The sequence below is a fragment of the Emydura macquarii genome, unplaced genomic scaffold (assembly GCF_026122565.2).
Source record: "Emydura macquarii macquarii isolate MOO-44397 ecotype Brisbane River unplaced genomic scaffold, CSIRO-AGI_Emac_v2 contig_2636, whole genome shotgun sequence".
In the NCBI taxonomy this organism is placed as follows: domain Eukaryota; kingdom Metazoa; phylum Chordata; order Testudines; family Chelidae; genus Emydura; species Emydura macquarii.
This window is the reverse complement of record NW_027132773.1, coordinates 20,344,394-20,362,666: the sequence shown is the minus strand read 5'-3', so window position 1 is coordinate 20,362,666 and position 18,273 is coordinate 20,344,394. Positions and strand designations below refer to the sequence as shown.

Sequence of the window (18,273 nt, the reverse complement as noted above, 5' to 3'; positions counted from 1 at the left end):
GCAAGGAATGAATAATTCCTAGTGTGGAGGTAGTCACAAAAGTGAGGGAGTTCTCTGTCCAGTAAAAGCTCAAACAATTCTGAGCACAGTAGGTACCACTGATAATGAAGCAGTGGCTAATGCCCCAATAAAGGATTAAGCATTGACATGGCTGTCATGACAAGGAAAGGGTTAAGCATGTAGCCATCCAGTTGGAGCTAAAATAACTGATGACCACCAATATTTCTAAAATTTTGCACTGATTAATTTATTGGCATGAAAAAATATATACCTTTCCTGTGTCAGAACCAAGAACCTCTCATCTCTTCTGTCACAACAGTAGATTAAACCAATTCCAATGCTTGGATGATATGCTAAATGTGAGTTTTCTGGGGGTGGGGTCTTTAGCTGGTGTCTTGTTGGTCCATCTATCCTTCTAATTTTTGCTGTCTGAGATTTAAGAGTTTCTCCCTCTCCCTTTCAGAAATCATTTCTAAATGTATCTTCTGATGGGAAAGAGGGATGAATTCTCAAATCTCAGTTGGTAAACACTGATTAATCTGATATTGTTATTTTGATAAAGTTTCACCCAGTAATTGATGAAAGAAAACATCATCTAAACTTCAAGGTTCTATGGTCCCAGCACAGTGGGAGATAAATGGTGCACTCTTGGCTAGGATATAGTTGTGATGTGATATGCTGGCAACTATGGCTGGTGCTTTATAATAACCTGGAGAGAAATCATTAGTAATGGTGGTGGGAAGGTGGTTAATAAGTAGTATCTTAGCATTAGGAAAATTAAATGACAAGGAGATACCAGCAAGAATGTTGACAAACCAGTTTAAGTGATTGAGCCCCAGCTTTGGAAGGTTTGACGGGATGCAAGGGGGCTAAGTAGCTACTCCCAGTTGCAAATGGAATTTTTTAAAATTTATACAGTATTATCAACCCCAAATTTTCAAAAACCGAGTCAGCCTTCCTTTCCCCCCACAAATCAAAATTGGATTAAACATGAGATTATTAAATATAATACCTTTGGGGTCATTTTTATTGACCTTTGGGATTTTGAACATTTAGGGTTCACATTTCCAGTTTTTCTCTGCAATTATGAGGACTAACATTAATAATTTTTATTATTTTTAGTAACAGATGAGATTCTCATGCAATTGTATGACTCCAGAAGCTTTAAGAAAAGCACCAAATATTACTAATTATTACTAAATATTACTAATTATTCATATTGTTTTTTTCTGTTCTTGTTTTGTTAAGTAATCTAAATTTATAAGCTCTGTGTGGGTGGAATCATCTTTGTGCTATGAGTACATCACCTTGCACATTGGGTCTGATATGACTGTAGGTCATATTGCAGTACAAATAAAGAATGATTGAATAAAGAGATCAAAAGTATAAAGTCAATTTCTCTACCTCTGTGAGAACTACCCACCCACAGGTGCAAATTGCAAAGCTTATTTGCCCTATGTTGTATTGTTATGAATTGTACTTGCTTTGGTACTTTTTTACATAATTAATAGAACAAGACAGGAATCCAGTCCTTTGTCTGGTAGAGTTAATCTGTGGCAAAGTACAATATACCCTTAGGGCTTTATATAAATGTTACTCATAGATGGTGCTTTAATGTTAGCCAAATGAAGAATGAATCGTGTCCTAAAATAAATGAAGTAGCACTGGACTTTTGGACACTGAAGACACTAAATGGTTTGGGGCTGTATGTCAGTAATGGGTTTCCTGAGAGTGGAGAGTGGGAATTGAACTCCATGGGCCATTAATATAGTCACCTAGAGGCCACATAATCCAAGGCCTGGGGTGGAGAGAGAGAGAGAGAGAGGATAGATTTTTTTATGTAAAAAAAAAATTCATTTTATTTCACTGGAACTATATGCTCTGTAATGGATCCCAAATACAGATTCTTATGGTCATCTGGTCATTATGCTCAGTGCATTCTGCTTATTGAATTTGGTTCTAGTTAACTCTGGATATGTATAGGAGAGGATCACACGTTTTACTTCTGCTTTTACAGAGAGCAGACTTGAAGAAACATTTAAGTCTTTGATCAAAACAAATGAAAAGGATCATCCATTATTATCTGGCCTTGGTGCAAAGTGGGTTAAGTGTAGCCCTGAAACAGGTCAGGAGCAGCCCCAGCAATGATGGGGTTGAGCATGGTCCTGCCCTGAAGAAAGTTAAGTGAGGCTGTGATTCTCGAGGCCGGGGGGTAATGCAGATCTAGGCTCCTGGCAGGAGAAGGGCGCTAAGCAGTGCTTTGAGTGAGCTGCACTCTGGTGCAGCTCCTGTTATGCCTGTCACAGCCTCGGCGAGCAGAACACATACCGCTCAGCCTGGGCGGGAGCGGAGGTGGTGTCATGTCATTTAAGCACAGCTGTCAGCTGCCTCAGCTCTGGCATGGAGGAGTTAAAGGTGGGTCTGAGGGAGGCTTGGCTGTAGAAATTGGAGGGGGAAGGTAAATGTAGTTCTGGCCCCAGCATGGAGGCGATTAAATGCAGCCCTGGGAAGAAGCCGGGGGGCCCCCTTCTAAGAGCGGCAGCAGCCTCCAGTCTCCCCAAAGAGGGAGAGGTACAGAGGCTTGGGCAGGTGGGCCGGACCCGTCACGCCCTTCTGCGGGCATCACGCCGGGAGGCTCTGCCGGGACGGGTGAGGCAGCGCCCCCAACCCAGGGCCCCGGCGTGGATACCCCACTCGGGGTTCCCTGTCCCCGCTTCCCCTCATCCCCTGCGGCTGGGCGGGCCTGGGGTGAGCGGGAGGCGAGCGCCGGCCTGGGCCGGCCCCTGCTGGCTGCGCTCGCTCCGCCGTGGCGCGCAGGGGGTTAAGGGCTGCCGCGGGCGGGCGGGCTCGGCTCGGCTCGGCCCGGCAGGGAGGGGGTTAAGTGCTTGGCTCTTGCGGGGGCTGCCACTCGGCTCCGCGGTTCGCTTGGAGTCGGAGCCGCTCCAGCGGGAAGATGGCGACGGAAGGAGCGAGCGGGGAGCCCGGCTCTGGCGGCCAGGAGGAGTCGGCGGCAGCGGTAACCAGGCTCCGGCGAGTGGGAGGCAGCCGGGGCTGAGACCCAGCTGGGGCTCGGGGCTGAGCGGGGACCCTGCACGGCCCGGGCGGGGCGGGGCTGCGGCGGCTCGGCTCGGCTCGGCTGGCTGGGCTGGGTAGCCCCGCGCTGCCACCCCCTGGGGCGCGGAGTGCAGCCCGCCGAGGCGGTAATCCCCGCTCCTCCAGCGGGGCGCCCGGGCTCTCTCGTTCCGTCCACGGCGGCGCCGGGGCTCCCGGAGCCCTCCCGCTCCCCGGGCTGGGGGGTGCTGGGCGAGGATTTGCAGTGCCCCTCTGCCTGACCCCGTGGGAGGGGGCTGGGCGGTGAGATCGCCCCGCTCCGGCGGTGGGCGCCCACCGCCCGCCCGCGTCCTCCGCCTCTTCCCGTGTGCGGGCCGGCTGCTGCTCCCTGGCAGGTCCCGGAGCTGCCTCTCGGAGGCTCCGTCCTACGGTCGCGGTTTTCACACCCGTCTCGCGGCGTCAGACTCGCATCTTGTGGGTTCCTCGGGTGGCAGAACCCGGAGCCTGGGTGAGGCGAACGCGGCGTGGTGGGGGCGAGGCAGGGCGCGCAGAACTGGGTGCCAGACTGATTAATTTGCCTTACTTCAGGCGCTTTGAGGAGGAAAGAGAATTGTCCTCCTCTGAAATAGCCACGCCAGAGGTTTCCTTTCATGCTGCCACGCACCTGCCGATATCAAGGTTAAAAATCCCCAAATGTACAGATGACTTTCGCTTTGGTTTCTTATCTCTCCAGTTATGTTAATCAGTCTAATACGATTAGACTGGTTTTGCTGCTGTGGCTGTTCCTCTTCATTTTCTAATAAACTGCAATCTATGGAGTCAATTTCTAGTGCAGATGCCTGGGGATTTAATCAGGGAACTCCCATTAGTACTGGTAACAAATGTATGGCAAAATCTACAATCAAATTGTACCCCTAAAAGTTGTAAACAACATTAAATTTTCATTACAAGAAAATGCATTTCTTAGCATATCAAAGGCCTTAAATTTTCACTTTTTTTGTTTTTGTTTTTACATTGAATCCCTTGTGAGGGCACTGTCCCAAGACTGGAGAAGAGCACTGGTTGTTCTTTGCAACTGCTCATAATATTATATATTCGCAACACGTTTTAAAAATTTTGCTATATTTGTTTTTCAAATGAAAATTCTTTCTGGACTCCATCCTAGGATTGGAGTCCTGCTTCTGAAAATGATAACTTTTGCAAGGTTAAAGTCCAGAAATAGTATTTCCAAATTAATATCCATAAAATGGTTCTGAATTGATATTGGCGTATTACTAAGTACTTTAAAGGGAACATAAACTTGAGCTGAAGTTTACGTTTTTTTTTAAAAAAAACAAGCTATAAAACTGAAGACCAGTACAATACTACAAAGATTTCCACAATAGCATTAAAAAATTCCAGTGAAAATATTTATTTTAAACCAATGAATTTTGCTTAAATGTTGCAGCATTAAGAGTCTCAAAGTGAAACAGATAATATTAAGTGTGTAACTGATTTCATTTATTTTTCATTGGCTAATCTGCCAAAAACACAAAAAGTAAACACACTAGTGATAGGTAATGTTTAAAATGTTGTTTACTTATGTTTAAATTAAAGTTTCAAAAACCAACAAATACATTTGCTTGTTCAAGCATTAGTGTAGTTCACTTAAATAAATGGACTGGTTTTGTGTGTGTGTGTGTGGGGGGGTGTTTAAATATTGAGCAAACCTCCGACCAATTGGTTCCTAAATATTGATTGAGGAGCCTAACCTTGGGCACTCATTTATTTAAAAATCTTCCCTTATTTTTAATTTGCCAATTATCCTTTACATGCTTAAAATCCTTGTTCTCTATTTTTTCCTGAAACTGTGTTGTTAAACTTTGTATTTGACTACATTTCACTTTTTTGTAAACTCAATCCGAAATAATTCTTCAATAGAACAAGTGGGGTGTGTGGGTGTGTGTGTGTAATATTGGAGTGAGTGTTTTAAAAGGGCGCTACAAATAAGATTATCAGTTCTCTTCTAAATAAAAAAAGAGAAATCGGTGGCTTTGCCAGTTAATTCATTTGGGTTATTGCTGGGACACAGGATTAAATTATAGCTTGAAGTTCAGGAAGATTTCCAGTGGAGTTTTTAAAATTCAGTTTGATATTTTATTTGGTGATTTAGAATTCTGAAAGCATAGACAGTGCAATTAACAGTTTAGAGGGAGTGATGATAGTTATACAGTAGCGTTCTTCTCCACTTACTTAAGTAGCATCTAACACGGTCAACAGACTACTCTTCAGTTTGTAGGTATTTGATGCTAAATATAGTTATCCTAATGTCTTGTTATAACACTGAAAAAAATAATTTTTAGCTGCTGGCTAGCTGCTCTTGGAAAATATTATAGAATAATATGGGAAAAAACGGTCCTGCTCTTTTTTTTTTTTTTCTTTTGTGTCCAAGGAATTTGATTAAAAAAGAGTATTCTTTAATATGGTATAGTTAGGAATGAGGCCAACATTCTTGTCATTCTGAGTTATTCCCCTCCTCCCCCCCCCCCCCCCCCCAAAGAAGTGCTCCAGCTGGTATGCCCCCCCCCAAAAAAAAAGAATACTGGATATACACGTTGTCATGGTAATAATGACAGTGGAAAACTGGAGGAGAGAGTGTCTGAGTGTGCTCTCACACCTGTGTCAATCAGGAATGACTGCACTAAAGTTGGTGGAGTTGCTCCAGCATAAAGCCATTGAAATTTAGAATAGAATCAGGGCAGTGGTTTTAAAAAAGATAAAATACCTTGGGATGACTTCCACCTGTATGATGCCAATTGATAATGCTTATATTCTCAAATATGTCATTCTTTTTGCTGATATTTTGGGGCAACAGTCTGCAGTGCAATGAAATCTGGCTTGACAGATGTGGTAGTCTAACAGCCTATTTAAAGAGGACACAGTACAGAAGCCTGTATCTGTCTGACAGCTCTGTTTGTTAACATTACCTGGTAAAAGATTGCTCGTTTTGGTTGTGCTGGACAAGCAACTGTGGAAACGATAACCCACAATTTGGCCAAATGTGGGAAATCACCTTTTGAATTGTTTTGTAAAGCTCTGCATAAAGAGAGTGCATATAGCATGGAATCTTGACTCCATTGAAGTCTGTGGGAGTTTGCTGCTGATGTCTAGATGCATGATTTCACCCATAGTGTTATAAGTGCAGTTCTACAAAGATCAATCTTTATTATTGCTATATTATGGCTCCCTAATATGTTTTCTTTCGATAACCTATGTATTGTTATTGATAGCAATAGCAGGAACTTCCTAGAATCAAGGGAAAGAGTCTTAGATAGTTGTACAAAATTTTAGGCCCACAGCTGATAAGGAAAGCACAAAGTATCCTCAAATACAAGTTGAGGACAATAAGAGAGAATTCTTCAAATATATTGGGAACAAACTAAATCTTAGAAATGGTCTAGGTCTGATACTGAACAAACATGGTAAAATTATCAATCATGATGTTTTAAAGGCTAAATATTTGTTTTGTATTTGTAAAGAAACAGGGTGATGTATTCATATCTTACAGTGATAATGAAATTTTTCCTATTACATCAGTAACCAGGGAGGATGTTAAACAGTGACTATTAAAGTTAAACATTTTTTTTTAATCTGCAGGACTGCATAACTTTTTTACTCAAAGTAGTAAAAGAATTGACCGAGCAGCTCTCTGAAAGTATTGTGTTTGTTCCAAGGTGTGTGGGTTTGTTTGTTTAAAAGTGGAAGTTCCAGAGGACTTGAAAAAACTAGTATTGCAGTAATATTTTAAAAAGGTAAATGAGATGACCCAGGAAACTATAGGTTGGCTACCTGATATCAGTCCCCAGCAAAATCAACTGATAACTGATGTGGGATGCCATCAATAAAGAATTAAAAGGCAGTAATATAATTTATGCTAATCAGCATGGTTTTATGGAAAATAGGTCTTGTCAAATTTTATCTTTTTTTTTTTAATGTGGTCACAAGAAGGGTTGCTGTAAGTAACTGACATAATGTACTTAGCCTTCTAAAAGGCATTCATATTCGTCCCACATAACACTTATTTAAAAAAAAAAAAAAAGCACTATACAAAATGATTCAAAATCTGATAGATCACAAAGTAATTGTAAATGGGAAATCATCATGTTAGTGGGATCTGACCGGGATCTGTTCTTGGCTCAGTGCTATCTAATACCTTTATCAGTAATTTGGAAGAAAATATGCAATAACCAATGGGAAAATTTCCAGAAGACTCAGAAGTGGTTGAGCACTAAATGATGACTGGCACAGATCAGTTGTACAGACTGACCTGAATCACTTTGAACCATGTTTTAACACCATCATAACCCACAGGGACAAAGAATGCAGCTCATGTTTATAAGATGAGGGACTGTATCCTGGAAAATAGTGACTCTGAAAAGGACATAGAGATCTTGGTAGATTACCAACTGACCATGAATTCCCAGTACAATGCTGTTGCTTAGGGGGCAAATGAGATTCATGGATACTTAAGCAGAAGAATGTCAAATAGGCGTAGGGAGGTGGTATTACCTCTGTATATGGCATTAATGAGACCATTAATTACTGGTATAATGTGTCCAGTTATGGTGACAAAAGATGTTGACAAATTGGAAAGCAATCAGAAAAGAGCTACAAACATGCCTTGTAGGGAGAGACTGAAGAAGCTCAATCTACTTACCTTACATAAGAGAAGGTAAAGAGATAGTATGATCAGTTTACAAGTATCTATATGAGGAAGAAATTTCTGATGGTCTATAAGGTCTTTTGATCTAGCATTAGAAGGCATAATGAGATCCAGCGATTGAAGGCTGAAGCTATAGAAATTCGGACTAGAACGAAGGTGCACTTTCTTTAACAGTTGGGGTAATTATCCATTAGAACAGCTTGGGAATATGGTGATTTCTCAATCGCTTGAAGTCTTTAAATAAAGACTAAATATCTTTCTTTAAATGAAAGCTGTAGCTCAAACAGAAGTTATGGGTTTGATACAAAAATTGGAGAACGGTTCTTTGGCCTGTGTTAATACAGGAGATCAGACTAGATCGGGGTGTCAAACATCTGGCCCATGGGCCGGATACAGCCTGCCCAACCTTTTTGGTCCGGCCCCTGGCGCCAGAGGGTACGAAGCCGCGAGATCTGTGTAATCTGGCGGCAGTGCGTGGAGCGCTGTGTGCACGAGACACAGTGCTCCAAAAGTGCCTGGTATTTCGATTTATGGTATGTATGGCCCACTTGAAGTATATTTAATTCAAATCTGGCCCACCATAGCAAATGAGTTTGACACCCCTGGACTAGATAATCAATAATGGTCCCTCTTGCTCTTAAATTCTGTGAATAAAATTAAGCATATGTGTGGGTGTTTGCACAATTGAGCCTTAGTAGCACTTCAAGTTTTAATTCATATTGGTAATATGAATTAAAAATTGAGAACTGGTTGAAACAAAGAATTTTTCATTAACATTTTTCTACAACTCTTCACTGAAGCAAGTAATTTTCGCTATTTTCAGTCACTAAGTTGGTTTAAAAAAATGATATTGAAATCTTGAAAGATTTAAAACCATTCTAAAAGTAAGGTTGAGATGAGCATCTGTAAGGCAAATTAGATGACTGAAACCTCCAATAAATACAGAAACAGAACATGGTAACTTTTTAAACTCTAGTATCTATATGTCTGGATCTAATCATATACTAATTGCTTTAGAAATGACACTTACTTTTAATGTAATTTTTGGTGACAGACTGGATTAGAAGTGCATGTAAGAAAATGAATTACTGTAAGTATGGTCATTAAGGAATAGTTTTGTAAAAACGTTCCACAGTTCTGAGAACCTCTTCGGATACGTAGGTAATTTTGAAGATCAATATTTCTGTTTTGCATTTATTTTTGACTTTGATTTATTGAAAATACATTCCTCAATCTCTGGGCACATTATAAAACATAAATTTGTTCACCAACCTTGTCCCCCTAATAAATTTTAGTAGTTAGCTTAAAAAAACCCAAAGAAACCGCAGCCCAAATTGCTAGCATTTGAGTAAAATTCCACCCACTTAACCAAAAGTACTAATGAACAAATATGCCCTGCAAGTTAACATACTGGGGCCCTGGGAAGCTGCAAAGACTTACAATGCACAAAATTAAGCACTTTTAAGTAGTTGGTTGATTGTGGGATTCCTCACTGTGTATAAGGTTAAGTGCATGTATGAGTCTCTGCAGGATCAGTGTCTCAATATCTAGCTGACTAATGAACAAGGAAGCAAATTCCATAGTTAAGGTCTCCCCTTGGGTACTTTCCTCCAGTCCCACAGAACTCTGGTTTTGCTTCTCTTAGCAAGAGCCTTCCAGTTGATCTGCAGTGAGAACTTGAATTGTGTTTCTGAGGTCACCTGCTTCTCCCTCAAAACATCTTTGGAGTGGATTTAATTCAGGATTTGGGAATGCCCTCTATGCCCAGCATTGGTCAGTTTCAGGTGATGGGGAGAAGCATCCCTTGCTGCTGCCAGGATGACACTCTAGAGTCTTTTTCATATGTCAAAATTGGAAATTAGACTAATAGGTCCTTGGCATCCTAACCAAATATGCACTGTTTGGATGAAAGAAAATAAATCCTGTTTAGAGCTTCTGTTTTTGTTTGACTGTTCGTAGTGCTTCTGCCTGGATCTGTGAGGATGCAGGTTAATATTTAGGCTGTATTAATGTTCAGGATGGGCACCCAGTGAATGGGGTAGGACTGAGCTAATTAGGTATTGTCTAATGACTCTTGTTCAGCTGCTAGGCAACACTAACTTCTTGCAAAATTGGATTTAAAAAAATGAAACAGACTTCTAGAACACAGACTCCAGCTAAACAGATTTTTTACAAATTTAGTTTGGGGGACATGAATTGTTCTTGTATGCTAAATTTCACCCTTGAGCAACATATTCATACATCTCGCTAGTAAAACCAATATATTGGAATGGTGGTTACAGGCTCAGTGCCAGAAGTATTGTAACAAAACCTCAGAAGACACCTGAGTGGGGAGCCACCTATGTAGAATATATTGGTTGGAGCGAAAACAAACTATTGCCCTGTTTATTATAATGCTAAAGTATAGGGAGGTTGCTTTTTCAGCTTGACAGGCAATTGTTTTCGCTAAGTGATTCTGTGAATATAAGTGTATTAATAAACAAATCAGAAAAAAGCAGTTGTACTGCTCCCTGCCTGCCCAACTCCTTCTCTTGTGCTTCCTCTTTCTATTTTCTTAATACTGTCAATTCCTCCTTTATTCCCTGCCCACTTCTAATCTTTCTTATAAGCAGAAACAGGATCACTGGTACTGGGCACTCTTTTTAAATAGTGTCTCAGATAAGTGCAACAGCTACTCTGAGACAAAACAAGAACCTGAGCAAATCTGTTATGGTGGAGATATTCTGCTTCCAAGAAGTGGCAGGTAGGGCAGTGTGTGTGGGCAGTGGGGGGGAGCGCGGGGAGGAAGGAGGTTAGATGACAGCATCATCAGATATTTAAATAAATAAATCCTAACATGAGTAGGTAAATAAATCCATTCCTTTCCCTGACTACCTCAAGTGGCCCTGGTTTGGCCAAATGGATTGCACACTGGCCGTTGAAGGGTGTAAAATATCATACTTGAATAAGTTGTGAGTTGATGGCCCCTTTGTCCTTTTAAAAAAAAAAAAAAAAAAGTCAAGAGTAGGGTTACAGATTTGGTACAATACTGTATCTATACTTACAATAAAAACTTCTCTGTAAAGGGATGCCAGTAATTAGGTCAATCACTTCTCTTATTTTAGAAATCAAAGCCAGGGAATGCTTTTTTTTTTCCACCCTCCAGATAGCTCAGCTTCTTTTTCTTGCATCATTTGCATCGTATTTTGATTTTTTTTTTTTAAACTTGAGTGTTTTTATGATAAAATATCGAACACCAAAATTATACAACAAACTGCTTTTGCCAATTCTGAATTATTTAAATATTTCAAGTGTTAAATATAAAATGACCATATAAAACAAACTGTACTTGTATCTATTGTCAATGCAGACTTCAATTATCAGGAAAACCTTGACAGGTCAGTAGTCAAATACAGTTAAGATAAGGATTTTAATCTAACCATCTCCTTCCTCTCAGAATAAAAGCTTTCAGAATAAAACATTGCAGAAAATTACCTAAGAAATAGGTTCTGGCTTGTTGCTTGCCTATGATTGTAGCTACATTTAAGCCGACGGGCTGACCTTTTTAACCACCCATTGCTGCAACCATTCTTTATGCTCTGGTTCATGTCATGTTAGTTTTATTTTAAAACAAACAATCTTTCATCACCTGATCAGGTCCCATTTAAAATGTTCAGAATTGCATCCTTGGTGTTTGAATAGCTGTCTCAGGTTATAATTAGTGGGATACGAAACCTTTCACTTATGTCTCTGGTTCAACTCTGGTCAAGGACTAGGGTGGATACAAATAATTTAAAATATTACTTTTTTTTTTTAAATTACATTTGAAAGTGACAAGTTGTAAAGGCCTAAACTACTTATCTCTTAAAAATCAATTTAAATTAAGTACAAAAATTAAGCAGTATGTTTGCTGCCAAGTTTTAAAGTAACTCAAACCACAGAACTAAGAGAAGTCACTGACTAAGCATCTGGAACCAAAGTTTGTTGAAATGCAGAAGAGGCTATAACTATCGTACGCCAGTTTAGCAAGTGCAGAGAGACTATTTTCTTCATTTCAGTTTATTCAACTAGTTCACTTCAGTGACTAATTTATTTTTTGGAGGGGGGAGGGGCGCAGAAATAGAATGTCCTGATTTACCTTATCTATATTGTGAAGTATTATTCATCTGTATTGTCGTCTTTTTTTCATCAGCACTCTAAACTAATCAGTATCTAGTCACACAGAAGTTTTCCGTGACTTCTAAACACTTTTGTTGTCTGTCTTTGGACTTTTTTTTTTTTTTGCTGTGTCTTCTATGAGGTGAGGTGACCCAGTACTTGATTTACATATTCATGGACTGTTGGGCAATTTTTAGTGGAGGAACCTTAGCTGTGGAGTTCATTTCTCTTGTTGGTCTGAAATTGCTTTTGGGTTTTTTCACCGTCTGTGCAGGCTTCATCTGCTTACACAGGCTTTTCTGTGCTAAAATGTTTAGGAGTGTCTTTTTATTTACCTACTGGATTAGTCTTTTGTGAATTTGATTTTAACTTTCTTTTGTGTAATTGCCCTGAGACACTGTGAATAGAATCATTTGATAGGATGAAAAATAGTTCACATTGTCAACTAAAGGCCTGTAAATAACTGAGGCCCCAAGACAATTAAAATACATATGCTTAACTTTGACTTCAGTGGAACTACACTTGTTTAAAGTTAGGCACGTGAATAAGTCTTTGCAGGAGCTGGTCCTTTGAGAGAAAAATTATTTGAAAACAGCATGTTACACTGGTAAACTCTTCACACTTCATCTTAAATAAAAAGGGGTAAAACTACTTGATACTAACCTTGAGTCTGATTGTCACAATTCAAACCATATAAAATCTTTACAACACTGTAATAAATCTTAGAAAAATATGGCCTGTTATGGAAATGCTGACAGACTTTAACTACAGCAGCAGAAACCAGCACTATTATCATGCCCTTTTTTGTTTTTGCTTTGCTTTTTGGTTTTATCTTAAGGTTTTTTCTGCCCCCCTGCCCTACTGTAACCATAATACCTGCATTTAAATAGCGTATTCATCAATTTTACTTTTCTTACAGAAAAGAGAGTTTGATGTGGATAATCTGAGCAAGCCAGAACTGAGAATGCTCCTTAGTGTAATGGAAGGGGAATTGGAAGCACGGGATCTCGTTATTGAAGCCTTGAGAGTAAGTTACTGTTTTTTAGATATTCCCCACCCCTTTGCCATTTAAGCACTGTATATAACACTTTCTTCGTAGAAAGGTATAAATTGTGATCTGAGGCTCTTCAGTTGTTCAGATCCTAGTACTCACAAAATGCTTTCTTGGCTAAGGCCATGTCTACACATACAGCACGGCAGTGATGCAGCTGTACCGATGCAGCTGTACTTCTCCAGAGGGCTTGATGAAATGCTCAATCTCGACGGGTGGTGGGGGAGCTCTCCTGTCAGCATAATAAAACCACCTCCGCAAATGGCAGAAGCTGTGTTGGCAGGAGAAGCTCTCACACCAACATAAGCAGTTGTATTGACAGTGCTATGTTGGCAGAACTTATGTCACTTAAGGGCGTGGCTTATTCACATCCCTGAGTAACATAAATTATGCCAGCATAGCCTTAGTGGTACAATCTGTGTCTATGCTACAGCCTATCTTTGTTCCCATTCTGGCTTAATAAAATATATACAGTAATTGAATTTGAAAGGATGGAGCATGGGGTAAATAGCAAAATAACTGAATTTAGAGAGAATGTTACATTGCATCATACTCCATTTGTAATAGGTGGGAATAATTTTGAAGCATACTATATTCAATTGAATCCTGTCTTTGTTTCAAGTTTGGATGTAACAAATGTTTACTGGGCATTTCCAGTCTTCTGGAGTGGGAATGGACATGAAATGGGAAGATCATGTAGATGTAGAAAAGGGTGTATGTCAGGATTTCTTAAATCATTTATTTAATATCTGTATTCTGATAGCCCCTGGGGATCCAAACTTGATTAGGGTCTCATTGTGCGAGGTGCTCTGTGAACACACAGAATGTATGTTTCCTACCCCAATCTTAAGACAAATGGCATACAAAGCTGTTTCGAAACCGTGTAAGCATAACTTTGATCCTCATCTGATGAAAATATAACTTTTAAAAATGTTCATTAATACAAGATAATGTAACCGTGTCCAAATAGGCCTTTAGTAACAAAGATCCTTCTAAATTGAAGCGATTATAGCAAAATTACTGTTTTATAGTTGGGTATAAACAAAGGTACAACCCTTAAGGTCTTCTAAAGTGAAAACCCAGTATAGTTATGCTTATCAGGTAATATGTTAACACTTTCAACTGTAACTTCACAATGAGAGATGCCTGTGTCTTAATTTTTTTGTAAGAATTTGTCTTTGGCTTTAGACTTCTTGATACAAACTGAGTTTCTAAATATCTATCACTGATATACATATGTTACTATCAGGTGCCTGGGTATGACCTTTCTTTTATGAAATACTGTACAATTTTCTTTTTTAATTGAAATAGAACACTAGAAGCAATATGTTTCTGGGGGATTACTGACTTCAAAATAGTTTGGTCTGTGGTTTTAAGGTGTGTGCACTGCCGTGTTTTGTCTTGCTCTCTCATAATTTCAGATCTCCTGTGTCCTGACTGCCAAGTTAGGTTAAAGTAAAAATAGAAAGAGGACTGCAAATAGAATATTTGAGGACTTTTCTCCTTTCTCATATGCATTATTGGGTAGTCCACTCTACTGCTCAGAGTATATTAATGGTACACGTGCCAATAGCAGACAGTGGATATATTGCAGTAGTGTACAATGTAGGGCCGGAAGGGATCTCGAGAGGTTATCTAGTCCAGGCAGACCTTCACTCTCCCTGACAGTTGTTTGGAGAGTTTTATGAACAGGTTAGATGATGGGGATTCCACAACCTCCCTTGGAAACTTATTTCAGTGCTTGAATATATAGTTATAGTTACAGTTACAAAGCTTTCCTAATATCTAACCTAAATCTCCCTTGCTGCTGATTGAACCAATTATTTCTTGTCCTACCTTCAGTGGACATGAAGAACAATTGATCACCATACTTTTTGTAACTGCCTTTTAACATATTTTGAAGACTGTTATCGTCTCTTCCTGCACCCCTCTTCTCCGACAGTCGTCTTTTCTCAAGACTAAACATGTCCAGTTCTTTATCTTTTTCTCATAGGTCATTTTTCTAAACCGTTTTTTTTTTTTTTTTGGTCCACCTCTTTCCAAAAGTATGGTACTCAAAACTGGACACACTACTTCAGCTGAGGCCTCCCCAAGTGTTGAATAGTGTGGGTCAACTGCCTCTCATGTCTTACATATGACACTCCTTTTTAACACAGTCCAGAATCAAATTAGTCATTTTTTGCAACTGCATCACATTTTTGACTCATTCAATATGTGATTCACTGTAACCCTCAGATTCTTTTCAGCAGTAACAACTAACTAGTCAGTTACCCCATTTATATTGTGCATTTGGTTTGGTGTTTTTTTTGTTTTTGTTTTTGCTTTTGCTTTTCCTTAGTAAGTGTATTATTCTTTATTCTTGGAGTCTTTATTCTCCAATTTGTCAAGGTCATCATTGTAAATTCTAGTCTTGTTCTCCAAAGTGCCAGCAACCTTCCCATGTTGGTGTCATTGCTAATTTTATAAGAAACCTCTCCACTCCATTATCCAAATCATTAATGAAAATATCAACTAGTACCAAACCCAGGACAGACCGTGTGGTACCCCACTCGATATGTCCTCTAGTGTAACAGCAAATCATTCATAACTATTCTTTTTGTACTGTATCTCAATCAGTTTTGTACCCACCTTATAGTAATATTCTCTAGACCACATTTCTTGAATTTGCTTATGAGAAGGTTGTGGGACTATGTCAAAAGCCTTACAAAAATCAAGATGTATCACATCCACAGCTTTCCCCCCATCTGCTAAGTCAGTAACACTATCAAAGAAGGAAATTAGGTTGATTTGGCATGATTTGTTCTTGTCAAATCCATGCTGGCCAATCTTTGTAATCCTATTACCCTTTAGGTGCTCACAAATTTAATAATTTGTGCCAGTATCTGTTCAGGTATAGAAGTTAGACTGACTAATTTATGATTCCCTAGGCCCTCTCTGTTCCCCTTTTAAAGATAGGTACTATGTTTGGCCTTCTCCAGTCTTCTGAGGCTTCATCTATCTTCCAGGAGTTTTCAAAGATAATCATTAATGATTACAAGATTGCTTCAGCTAATTACCATTCACCATAGTCCTTGACTCGAATATATCTAACTCATCTAAAGACTCTAACCTTTTCTTTCCCTATTTTGGATTTTATTCTTCCCTGCTGTTGATGATGATTGGGCTGAATATCTGCTGCCATTAACCTTTTCAATGAAAACTGAAGCAAAATAGGCATTAAACACTTCAGCCTTCTTGATGCCATCCATTATTAACTTTCATCCTTAAGTAAAGGACCTACACTTTGCTTCATTTTCTCTTCTAATGTATTTAAAGAACCTCTTTTATTGCCTCTTATGTCTCTTGCTAAGTGTAACTCATTTTGTGTCAGCCTTATTGATTTATTTTTTTGTCCTGATAGACTTGTGCTGTTCTTTTGTACTCATTGTTAGCAATTTGTCTGTTTCTATTGTTTGTAGATTCCTTTTTTAATGTTCAGATCATTACAGAGATAGTGATGGAGCTTGTTAGCGCTCCCTTGCCCTGTTCCCTCTCAGTTCCCAGACACAGTTCACCGGAACCAACAGTCCAGAGTCCAATGTGCAGGCACTCCGTGATGGGTTTATTGGGGGTTACACTGACGAGCTTAAAACCATAATCATACCTCCAAGCCCTTCACGCCAGTCAGACTTATTTCTTTATATGCTCTTAGTTTCCTTCCCCTCCCCCCATTCTAGTTCTGTATGCCCATAGAACTCCCTCTTTCCCTGACCATGGTTCTGTACACTGATGAAACCCCTTCTCCCCCTCCTTCTTTGTGGTAGCCTGAATTATACCTGTAGGTTCTCTTATTTCCCCCCTCCCCCCCCCCCACGGTACCGCCCTTTCCAATATATGGTCATGTTCTCTTTTGGGGGGGGGGGTCTGGGGGCTTTAGTACAATCCCTTTTGTACTCCATGGGAGGGGCAGGGAGTGAGGTCATATCTTGGCTATGGCCCTATGCTTCTTTTCAACACCTCTCTTCACTTCCCTAGCTTTCCCAGTTGGTTGCTTGGCCTTGCTTTGGCGTCTGACTTGAAGAGGAGTCAAGCTTTCTCTCGTTTGTGCATTCATATATCACCTTCACTGTGCCTTGAAACACTTTAACTACATCCATTATCTTTTTCACAGTAATAAAGAAAACCTATCTAATTGCAGGCAGGCAAAAGGAGCACACTGTCTTTGTTCTTTGCTGACGTGTATCTCAGAGACTTTAGCTTTTAGGCAGGCACACAGGCCCCAGAAGCAGGCCCAGAATACAATCTCAGGCGATACACAGGTCTAAATACTTATACAAACTTTAAAATTTATACTTATTCCCTAACAGAGCTTCTTACTGTTCTTCCTGTCTGTCGTTTATGTTGAGATAGTTTGCTGTTTTTCCTTTAATATTGTCTCTGAGACACTACCAGCTCATCTGAACTCAGTTACTGCTTTCATTTTCTTCCCATGGAATCATACCTGACAGTTTTGTTGGTTAAAATCTGCTTTTTTTTTTTTTTTAAGTCCATTGTCCTTATTCTTCTGCTTTCATTGTTTCGTTTCTTTAGAATCATAAAAATCCAGCATTTTATGATCACTTTTATTCAAATTGTCTTCCACCTTCAGATTTGCAACCAAAGCCTCTTTATTAGTCAAAATTAGGTCTAAAATGGCTGTCTCGGTTACTTTCTCTACTCTGAAACAAAAGATTGTCTCTAATACATTCTAAGAACTTACAGGATGTTTTGTCATATTACTTTTCCAACAGATGTCTGGGTAGTTAAAGTCCCCCCACATTACTACCAGGTCTTGTGTGTTGGATATTTCTCTTGTTGGTTCTAGATATGCCTCGATCATCACCTCTACCTGATTTGGTGTCTAGAATCCACCCCGCCATGACCTCACCCCTGTTTTCCGCCCCCCCCATCTATTTTTACTTTCATCCTCTGACTCTTCCCCCTTCTGTACCTCAGAACAAGTGTATACATTCTTTATGTATAATTCAACACCACCTCACTTTTTTCCCCTGCCTGTTCTCCTGAACAAGCTGTAGCCCTTTATACCAATATCTCTGTCATGAGATTTATCCCACCAAGTCTCTGTGATGCCAATTAAGTCAAAAATTGGTTTATGTACTAATACTTGCAGTTCTGCCTGTTCCCCCTCCCCCCCAATACCTCTTACATTTATATATGGAATTATAAGATGTTGAGCATATTTTTCCCACTGTTCTCCCTCATAGACTCTAAGGTCAGAAGGGACCAATATTATCATCTAGTCTGATCTCCTGTACAATGCAGGCCATAGAACCTCACACACCCACTCCTGTAA

The 18,273-nt window shown here is 39.8% G+C and overlaps 1 protein-coding gene across 2 annotated transcripts in view; it reads left to right on the top strand.

Moving 5' to 3' along the window:
- Positions 1–2,385: 2,385 nt before the first annotated feature.
- Positions 2,386–18,273, top strand: part of CTTNBP2 (cortactin binding protein 2) — a 168,032-nt gene continuing 152,144 nt past the window's right edge. Inside the window, exons 1-2 of one of the 2 annotated variants that reach the window (XM_067564254.1) lie at positions 2,386–2,649; positions 12,810–12,917. In XM_067564254.1, the coding sequence (XP_067420355.1) occupies positions 2,482–2,649; positions 12,810–12,917 (276 nt within the window). In that variant the 5' untranslated portion in view covers positions 2,386–2,481. Of the gene's footprint in view, positions 2,650–2,841; positions 3,017–12,809; positions 12,918–18,273 lie in introns of those variants that run through there. The other variant, XM_067564255.1, reaches the window with a different exon arrangement.